The sequence below is a fragment of the Phocoena phocoena genome, chromosome 8, assembly GCF_963924675.1.
Source record: "Phocoena phocoena chromosome 8, mPhoPho1.1, whole genome shotgun sequence".
Classification (NCBI taxonomy): domain Eukaryota; kingdom Metazoa; phylum Chordata; class Mammalia; order Artiodactyla; family Phocoenidae; genus Phocoena; species Phocoena phocoena.
The window spans coordinates 98001325-98011917 of record NC_089226.1 but is presented as its reverse complement, the minus strand read 5'-3'; the positions used below and the strand labels follow the sequence as shown (position 1 = coordinate 98011917).

Here is a 10593-nt window from a genome sequence, read left to right as displayed (position 1 = left end):
GCGAGGGGCAGAGAAAAGCAAGGCTCCGCTTTGATGTCCTGCACCCAGGCTTGGGGCCAGGTCTGGGCGAGGTTCAGCCTTTCCCCTCATCCCAAGCCCTCAGAGAGAGTCCATTAACCGCCTTTCCTGCCCTCGAGGAGGCTGCTGATGCAGGTCCCTGACCCCACCACACACTACGTGCTCGAATGCCGCGCTCAGCGCGCAGGCGCACCCCGGGCGCGCACAGCTCCACCCCAGCCGCAAGTGTGCGCAGTCGCACACGGCCCGGGTGCAGGGCCAAGCCACTCTCTGCCTTCTAGGCCAGGGACAACCCTGGAGGTGGGGTGGGCGAGGGCTGTGGAGTCACTGGACCCCCCCCCCCAGCCCCACCCCAGCAGTCTGGGCGCCCCTCAAAGGGCCCACAGCAGGTCTGGGGCGCTGGGCTGCCAGGCTCATCACAGTTTCCCAAAGAAATCACCCAGGAGAGGGGCAAGTCCCCGGGGAAACCTGCTCGGCCTCTCCGGCTCCGGCCAACCCCAGTGGGGCGTGTGAGGACAGTGGCCAAGGGTCTGGCCTTGCTGCTGCTTTGCCAGATGGCTCACGGTAGGTTCTTCTGGCTCAGTTCAGCAAAAAGGTGCCCTTGTTAGTGCAGGAGAGCAGCGCTGCGGTGAAGACCCAACCTTTTCTATCCTTTCCCTGAGCGCATTCCTTTGGTTCTAACTCAGCAGATATATACCAGTGCCAAGTTCAGGGGGGACCGAAATGAAAAGCAGGCTCTGCCCAGGTACTCTCTGTCTGGAGAGGGCTAACTTCTGAGCCCTGGGGGCACGTGAGGTCAGCCTTCAGCTACTCGGCCCACTGAGTAAACTTTCATCTTCTGTTTTGGGTGACCAGGCGCCTTGGGTGTCAGGCAGGGTGAGGGAGCAGGGCTGGCCGATCCTACCCTGTTAAGGCTGCCATGGTAGGGCGCTCAGGCCGTCTGGTTCCAGCTGGTTCTCGGCTGGGGGCCAGATCTTATCAGCACCCCACCCTCTCTGGCCCCAGTCAATGACCCCCTCCCAGCCCTGGCTCTCTATTCCCTCCCATCTCAGTGAGTCTGGTTCTTCTGGTGAGATTAACTGCTTCTCTGAGTCAGAGAGCCTGGAGGCCAGAGGATTAAAGAGATGGATTCGTCTCCTCTCCCAACAGGGTCTCTGGGCTCCTGTCTGGCTCGGAATTCAAGTGGGAGAAGCCAGGAACAGCTGGCCGATTTGGGGGACACTCTTGCCCACCTCCTTCTGTGTTCCTAACTGCAAAGGGCACAAGTGCCCACATCTTTCTGAGAAAACCAGAGAAGCTCTGGATTCACTGAGGGTCTTGCATTTTTTTTTTTTTTTGGTCATTTTATTTATTTATTTTGCATTTTCTTTTTATTCTTTTTTTAATATCTTTATTGGAGTATAATTGCTTTACAATGTTGTGTTAGTTTCTGCTGTACAACAAAGTGAATCAGCTATATGTATACATATATCCCCATATCCCCTCTCTCTTGAGCCTCCTTCCATTTGGCCTTTATCTTGGAAGGGCCATCTCTTGTGACCTGACCTGAGCTGATTCCTGCTCGACACCTAGGTCCCTTTTGATAGGTCAAGGTAATCACTGCAGAAGTCTAACATGGTGGAAGGTTAACCATTTTCACCCAAGCCTGCTGTCAGGTCATAATGACAGCCCCTCTGCCACCTGCACAGTCTTCTGTTAGACAAACGTACAGGAGCAAGCAGGCCCCAAGCAATTCCTACCCTGTGTATTGTGAGATCAAGGAAGCCCCAGCTCTGGGTCCTATTGGGTGCCCGGACCACCATGTTGCAGACTGCCACGATTCCAGAGGCTGGTCCTGTTAACTTTCTACGTGGCCTCAGGCGACTGGAAATCCTCTTTGGGAATAGCTGGTCACAGGGCAGTTTCTAGATCAGGCTAAGGTGCACTGACTCTTGCCTGGCAGTGTCTTATACTCTTTAATCAAGAGTGGGGAGTATCTTGAACATACTTTAGTCAATCTATTTTTAATTTCACCCAAGAGAGCTTATTTCAAAGTAAACCACAGGTATCCTAGCACCATCCTACATTTTTATACTCTCTACAGATGGCAAATCCCCCAATTTAAAATGGGTTGGAGTTTTTTCTTTGGGAACGTAGTGGTTTAGTTCATAGACTCAAGACAGCCTTGGTTCAAATTCTGATCTGACCTTGGCCACGTCACTTCACCTCCCTGTACCTCAGTTTCCTTATCTGTAAATTGATTTGAATGAGGGTACCTACTTTCTAAAGTGTTTCTGCTGATTAAAAGAGATCATGAAGACATATAAAATAGAAAATGTTTAGAAGAATGTCTAGCATGTAGTAAGCACTCAATAATTAATCCTCATGAGAAACACCAACAGTTCACATCTGCACGTTGCCTTTCGGGAAAGGTCATCCGAGATCCTCAGGACCTTCCTTATCCTTCTCTGCCTCTCCTTTCTTGCATCTCCCCATTACCCTCTGAGGCTTTGGCCGTGCTTGTTTTCATTTCCCTAGCTTTGCATTTTATGTTTCTTCCTCCTGGCCTATCCTTCCTGTTTTTCCGCCTCCTTCTGTTCTGGGTAAGCTCCCGTTCAAAGAGCACCAACTGGGGGCCTGGGGACATGTTCTACTTGTCCTGCCCTCTTATTTTTAAAAAATGGAATGAATTCCCCAAATTTACAAATCTGGAAATTTCTCATAAAATCTAGAATTTGAAATTATGTAGAAAAATCAGAAGGCATGGTCATGGTAGCTTCCACATTTCTGTGTGGCAGGCGGATATTGGAGTCCAGGAGTCTTCCTCCTGATAGAGTGTGCTTGCCCCTCTTGCCAGCCTCCACCACTCCCTGTTGTCTCAGACTGCTTGTTTTACCCAGATACATTCTTAGCCTGGTCCTTGTGAGTATTTGAGTTTGGGGTCCCTGTCTTAAGACCTCTGGAGAAGATTTTTCTGACTAACTCTTCTTGAGATAACAGATTCTAATTCTGTAAGCCTTTTGCTTTGAATGTGGCCGAGACTCATCTCCGGATTTTGCTTCATCTCACTCTTGCCCAACTTTAGATGGCCTTCTCCATATTTTTAATCTTATCTTGTGCCTCATTCTCTCTTTCCTGCCCAGAGGTCCTGGAGAGGCCAACGGACAGGGCAAAGCCAGTTTCTATGGGATTGTGCCCACAGCATCTACTAAATGGCTACCCCTTTTTCTGCCTCTTTCTTCAATTATGACTTCCTGACCCCCACATGCCCTGCCTGGTCTGTGTACGGCAGTAAGAACTCAGGGACCGAAATGTATCCGTGTTTTCACTGCATAGTAATTCAAACACCCATTCTTCTATATATGGACTCCTCTTTTCACTCACTCCCTAATTCATCCATCCACTTACTTATTCATTCAACAACCATTTAGTGACCACCTACTACCTGCCAGGCACTGAATTAGGTGCTTGGAGAAGAAGAAAAGCAAACAACAAAAGCAAAACAAAATTTATCCTGTGAACTCGGGAAAGACATTTACCTTGTTCAGCCTCAGTTTCCCCCCTCAGTTTCAAGCCATAGATTTAATGGCTTGATTAGAGATACTTTAGTCTGAGGTTTCTTTCTTCTGTGACTCTCTCCTTGACCCTCTAAAACTTCCTGTGCCATCTGAAAACTGCAGTCTGCTAACAGCTTATGAATTGTAATCAAATCCCTCTATAACTGGGTCTGTAGACCACAAACATCCCCACAGAGAGAGGGTCAAAGCCGAGGTGTAAAGGAGGAGGGTGTGAGAGGAAGGATCGAGGGAAGTCTGCTCTCTGCTCGGGGTGGGGCTGGGAGGGCGGGAGGGGAGGGGAGGGTGGAGGACGGAGGAGACAGACCGGCCTACCAGGAGGGCATGCCAGAGGCTGAGACCATCCTGCGAAATCTCACACCCTCCTCGCCCCCTACCCTCCCTGGCTCCAGCTCAGGCTGGGTTTCAATCTGCATAATTTGCCCCATTTAGAGGGCCTGGGAGGGGGTGAGAACAGGAGGGTGCAGAGGACTGAGGAGGGCTTCTCCAAACATCAGAGGAAACTGGAGGGAGAGAAACTGGGCCAGGAGGAGAGCAGGCTGCAAACCACAGATAACATTCTGCCCAGCACTGCAGGGGTCAATCTGGTCCACTTGCCCAGGGACAAGAAGGAAAAAAAAAAAAAAAAAAAAGTGGGCTGTAACTTCAAGATCCTAAGACTCACAAGTGAGGGGCTGGTCTGGAGGTGGGAGGAGGGAGGGACAGCCAAGGAGGAGACAGAGACTCAGGAGGGCGCGAGGAAGTGTCTGAGCTGAGGCTGGGGCAGGGCAGCAGCGGGTGGAGGGAAGCCTGCAGGAGGGAGGCATCCTTCAGGGTCCAGAGGAGCCAGAGGCAGCTCCATCTGCAGCTAGGAAGGGCTCTGGACACCTCCAGCCCTTCCCGCCTGCCCTCCGAGGCTCCAGCCAGCAGCTGAGGGCACTTGCTGAGTTGGCGCGATACAGCCACGGAGCTGGTACCCCCGGGACCCCGTGCCCGACTTGGCTCCCCAGCATGGAGGAAGGTGGCGATTTCGACAACTACTACGGGGTGGACAACCAGTCTGAGTGTGAGTACGCGGACTGGAAGTCCTCGGGGGCCCTCATCCCTGCCATCTACATGCTGGTGTTCCTGCTGGGCACCACGGGCAACGGCCTGGTGCTCTGGACACTGTTTCGGAGCAGCCGCGAGAAGAGGCGCTCGGCTGACATCTTCATCGCCAGCCTGGCGGTGGCCGACCTGACTTTCGTGGTGACCCTGCCGCTGTGGGCCACCTACACGTACCGGGACTACGACTGGCCCTTCGGGGCGTTCGCCTGCAAGCTCAGCAGCTATCTCATCTTCGTCAACATGTACGCCAGCGTCTTCTGTCTCACCGGCCTCAGCTTCGACCGCTACCTGGCCATCGTGAGGCCCGTGGCCAACGCTCGGTTGAGGCTGCGGGTGAGCGGGGCCGCGGCCACGGCCGTCCTGTGGGCGCTGGCCGCCCTCCTGGCCGTGCCGGTCATGGTGTTCCGCTCCACCGGCGCCATCCTCCACGTGGAGAACAGCACAAGGGTGCAGTGCTTCATGGACTACTCCATGGTGGCCGGCCCGAGCTCCGAGTGGGCCTGGGAGGTGGGCCTGGGCGTCTCGTCCACCGCCGTGGGCTTCGTGGTGCCCTTCGTCGTCATGCTCACCTGCTATTTCTTCATCGCCCAGACCATCGCCGGCCACTTCCGCAAGGAGCGCATCGAGGGCCTGCGGAAGCGGCGCCGGCTCCTGAGCATCATCGTGGTGCTGGTGTTGACCTTTGCCCTGTGCTGGACGCCCTACCACCTGGTGAAGACGCTCTACATGCTGGGCAGCCTGCTGCACTGGCCCTGCGACTTCGACATCTTCCTCCTGAACGTTTTCCCCTACTGCACCTGCATCAGCTACGTCAACAGCTGCCTCAACCCCTTCCTCTACGCCTTCTTCGACCTGCGCTTCCGCCAGGCCTGCGCCTCCGTGCTCTGCTGGGGACAGAGCAGGTGCGGGGGAGCCTCCCACAGCAGCAGTGGGGAGAAGTCGGCCAGCTACTCCTCGGGGCACAGCCAGGGGCCCGGCCCCGGCAGCGGGAAGGGCGGAGAGCCGACGCAGGAGAAATCCATCCCCTACAGCCAAGAGACCCTCGTGGTTGACTAGGGCTGGGATCGCGGGCGCCTGGTGCCCTCTGCCTGGCCCCAGCCTTTGCCCTTGCTCTCTGGAGGTCAGGTAGCCGGGGGCACCTTCTCTCTTGCACTTGACTCCTTCCCCTGCCTCCTGCCTGCGTCCTTGCCCTCCTTTTCCCTTTGCTCTGGTTCAGAGGTTTGTGGTTTAGTGGAGAGAGATTGAGCCCTGCAGACCCGGGCTCGGCCACTCAGTCTCTGTGAGACTGACCTTGCCGCAGTCTCTTAAACTCTCTGAGACGCAGTTTCTCTACGTGTGTACAATGGAGAAACTAAAATGATGTGTGTGTCCTGGCTCAGTAAAAGTTCATTTCCCCCCCAGCATTTTTCTTGGATCTCCAGCTTTTTTTTCTCCCCCCATTTCCTTTTAGGTTCCTCGCCCCTCTTCCTCTCTCTGTTTCCCCCTTTCTCTCTGCAATTTTTACTCAGAATCCGTACCTCCTGGCTCCCACCCCCTCTCCCGTAGCTCGTCTTCTTCGTTCAGTCCCTCCTTTCCATTTTTACTTCTTCGCTCTGAAGGGCTCCTAAGGGTTAACACTCCTGAAGCTTGCAAACACTGCCCCTGTTCAAGCTCTTTGTCCGGTTCCCTGAGTGCCCCGGGAGGGGATGGGAGAATGGCCGAATGGCCGGGCAGGAGGCAGGCTGGGTGTCAGCAAGGGTATGACGGCTCCCGTCTCTGCAGCTGAGGGCTCCAGAGCCTCCCTCCAAACTGGAGCGCTTTGCTGTCATTTCAGGCACTGGAGGTAGAGCCATCCACGAAGGGGGCCTCCCTTCCTGCAGCCCCTCCATGATGCCAACTAGATATGCTTTCTACAGATTTCCTTAGACCCTTTTTTTTCATCCTCTATTTCCTGTGGGGACTGGAAGGCAATGGGGTTGATGAACCAGCAGCCTCCTTGGTTTCATGATATGAATGGGGAGCTGGGAAGGGAAGATGGAGAAAGAGGGGGCGTCTGCATTTCGTCTAAATGCTGCTTGGGTTCCCTCCCCAAATCCTCATCCCTCCAACCTCCTCTAGAACCTTGAGCCACAGCTCTCTCCCTGTCTCTCCACCCCATCCCGACATCTCCAGGATGTTTTTCTTGGGCACTGGTGTGAATGGGTGCCAAGGGTCACTTTGGTGGGGGTGGGACGCTTGCTTTGTGTGTGCACATATGTGTAAACAAGGATGAGCATCGCACAAAGAGTGGTGTGCCTGTGTTACTTGTCACTTGGATGAACTCACCCCCGCCCCCCCCCGCCACCACTCTCCAGATCTCTGCTCTTCACCCAATATCCTTGAGGGAAGAAGGGACATACTGAGGCAATTTAGAATAAGAATGAGTCCACCCCCACTGGATTTGGGGGCTCTGACGGCTGGTCCGCGCTTTAAGAGAGAAGTCTGTGTTTGTGCCCAGGCTCCCTATAGGGAGATCCCCTCCCAAAGCAGCTGGCGCCCAAAGCTTGGGGAGGTCTTGTGCTCTGGATCCCTGTGCCGCTGTCCCTAGTTCTATGAGGGAAATGGGAGCTTCCCTTGACCCCTTTCCCAAGCCTGCCAACCTTGCTTTGAATTTATAAGCATCTCCTTCATCACTCTTTATTTTTCCAGGGTCAGTAGCCCTCTTCCTAAAGGGGGACACCTGCTTGCCATGTGGTGGAAAGCACTGGGTGGGTTTTTTTCTCACCTCCCGTCAGGATCAGACCGCTTGGCTTCTTGGGGGGCTGGGAACAGGGACTGGAGCAGTCACGGCAAGACTGGTGGCATGACAGCCACACTGCCAGAGAGGCTTTGAGGATGAAGATGCTTGTGGGGCCTTTGTGCACTGAGGGCCGGGTGTGTATATTCCGGGTTTTGTTCTCGAAGGACTCTGGACGTGAAGGACAAGACATGAGCCATGGAGGCAGGAAGAGCCCAGCTTGATGTCAGTGGACATCTTGACCCTGGATGGGATGGAGCCAGCTCTGGGAGCAGAGGGAGGGGAAGAAGGGAAGGGACTTACCTCAGCTCATTCTTCCCATCTCAGGCCAGAATCTTCCACAGACAGACTCACTTTCTCAGTCCAGGGCTGTCCCCAAAGCCTCCAGTCAAGGCTGGAGGAAGCTCCCAGAAGGGAAGAGGTGCCCCCTGAGGCCCCATTGGTGACCCAGGACAGAGGGTGGAGGAGGCTGCCAGCTGCCCCGCTTGCCCCTTCTTTGGAACGTCTATGCTATTTTTTGACCCTGTTAGTCACTGCGGTTCATCAAATAAACCTTTTTGTGTGTGTGTGTAACTATTGTGTCCGAAGCCTTTTCTCACACTCGTGTCTTGGGATAAGGAAGCGACCCCTAGTTTGCAAATGTTATGGTGGGAAGTGGGGCGAGTAGGCTGAGGGGAGCAGTGCGGAGAAGGGGACCTAAAAGGAGTTGAGTGGGAAACTGGAGAGGAAGCTGGGGGGGTGGGGTGAGAAGATGGAGAAAATAGACGCCAGAGAAGGGACAGGATCGGAGTGAGAACAGGGAAGACAGAGGAAATAAAGGGACAGGGTGCCGCTAAGCTTTTGTGCTCTGAAAAGCCGTGGAACCAGTGGGCACACACGTCGGAGCCCAGAGCACAGGTCTAGGGGAGGAGTACCAACGTTTCTTCCCACGGAGGTAGACCTATCACTCGTTCATTCATTTGCCCCTTTATTCATTTATCATCTGCTATAGACACATTCATTCATTCACTCATTCAGTATCACGTGAGCATCCATTAGTCCTCAGGTGGTCACCATCTTCCACAGAGACCTCCAAGTCCTAATGATGTTTGCAGATGACCCCAAAGCAATCTCCATAGTAGAACAGAGAGTAACGTTTCACCACCATTCTCTCCTTGAACCACTGCAGCCCTCTGAGAGGGGCACTTTCACCTCATTTTGCTAATAAGGGAGTGGAGGCTCAGAGAGTTTGGTCAGGTACCTTGACCAAGGTTACACAGCAATTACATGGAAGAACTAGGCCTGGAGCCGGCTGCCTCTGTCCAACTCCAAAGCCCACGTTCTTAACCAGAGTTTCTCCAAAAGTCCAAATGAGGTAGTGCCAGGCGCCTGGCACACGTGGAGAGCCCTCAGTGAAGGGGGACGGGGGCTGGGAGGGGAAATGGTGGAAAATGCATGAGAGAGAGAGAGAGAGAAAGAGACACAGAAAAAGAGAGACAGAGAGACAGTGAGAAGACAGAAATAGAGACAGAGACAGCAAAAGAGAAACAGAGATAGAGAATGAGGAAAGAGTAGAGACGGAGAGAGGGAGGAGGTAGGTGGGAAGAAGAAATTGGGAGGAAGGGAGGGAGCTGGAGGATGGGGTATCGGTGTTTGTTTTCCCTCTTCTGAAATGCACCAGGGAAAACCTGCAGGAATTTACAACTGTAACAACAAGCTATTGGATTTTTTTTTTTTTTTAAAAACAGATCCTGTAACAGAACCTCACCAACTCTCCAGGGAAATTTGAGGTAGGTTATCCAAAATATAAGATTATAGAGCACGTCATAATTTTGTTTGTTCACACACATTTCTTCATTTGTTCACTCACTCATCTGTTTACTCGTGGCGGAGACAGACAGTTGGATGAATGGTTATAATGGAGCGTGGTCAGTTCTGAGAGAGAGAATGTACAAAGAGTTCTGAGGGCCTAGTGCAGACAATGAATGATCCTGGGCAGGGCGTCAGGGGGGACTGGAGATGAGGGGCATGCCAGGAGCTTTCTCTATGAAGGGTGGAGGGTGGGTGGGGAGTGGGGAGAGCGCTCTGTGCAGAGGAAAACCCAGAGATAAGGGGTAGGAGAGAATGCAGCCCTTCCCAGGAGCTAGAAAGAGCTCTCATCCTTGTTTGGGCCCACCCCACCCCAGCTCTGGGAGGGGAGCCGGCCAGAGACAGAGAAAAACTTTCCCAGATCTCTGAGTGTGTCCGAGGAGCAGATTGGGGGCTGGGACTAAAATCTGGGTCTCTAGACCACTTGGCGGGGGGCGGGGGGCGGGGGGTGGGGCAGAGATTTTTGTTTTGGTGACTTCTAGCTTCTCTCCTCCCTGAGCTTGTGCTGTCTTCTTCTAAGATATCTTCCAGGGTCTCCTAAACAGGGGCTGCGTGTTCTGGGCCCTCTCACACTGGACTTGTTGGAGAAGGATGCTGAGAAGGGGCCGATGGATTCCTTGGGTAGCCCAGCCTCCGAAGCCTGGATGACACTCAGCGTGATAGGATCTGGATGTGAAGTCCCTGCCATCTCAGCTGGTACCACTGTGTCTGAACTCCAGGGAGTTCAAAGCTTGAGGGTCCTGACCTTCTCCATTACTTTTCTCAATTACTGCTCAAATGCTTATAAAGTCCCTATGAGCAATGTGGAGAAGACACAAAGGGGGAGCTTAAAATCAAGTTTATAAGAAAGGAGATTTGGAGACGTTGGGCTGACTTTAGAAGTTTCCATTTATATTTAGAGTATTAAGCAATGTTTATTGATTTACTCATTCAACAAACTTCTATTCAGGGCCTGCCATGCGCCTAGGGGTCTCTTAGGAGCTGTGGATACTGAGGTGAACCAGACGCCATCTTTGTCATCATGGAGCAACTTGAAAGAGCTTTTTAGTCTTACCTTCCCATTGAATAAATGGGTAAGCTAAGGCCCATGGAGGGCAAATGATTTATACAAAGTCGTACAGTGGGATGATGGCAAAGGAACTTGGGCTTCTCACTGCCAGGCAAGAGCATGTTCCATGGCTCCAGGCTTAGCAAAGAGAGAAGGTCTTTTATGGAGACTATGAGAGGGTCAGAGCAATGGTAGAGGGCCAGCTGAGCAGGGGGAGGGCACAAAGGTGCATGAAGATGATTTTTTTTTTTTTTTTTTTTTGGTACACGGGCCTCTCACTGTTG

The 10593-nt window shown here is 53.0% G+C and overlaps 1 protein-coding gene across 1 annotated transcript; it reads left to right on the top strand.

Annotated features, from left to right (window-relative positions):
* The first annotated feature begins 4562 nt into the window (after positions 1 to 4562).
* On the top strand, positions 4563 to 5714 carry APLNR (apelin receptor). Its single transcript, XM_065882932.1, has one exon. It carries the CDS (start codon positions 4563 to 4565, stop codon positions 5712 to 5714), a length of 1152 nt encoding a protein of 383 aa, XP_065739004.1.
* Positions 5715 to 10593: the final 4879 nt, after the last annotated feature.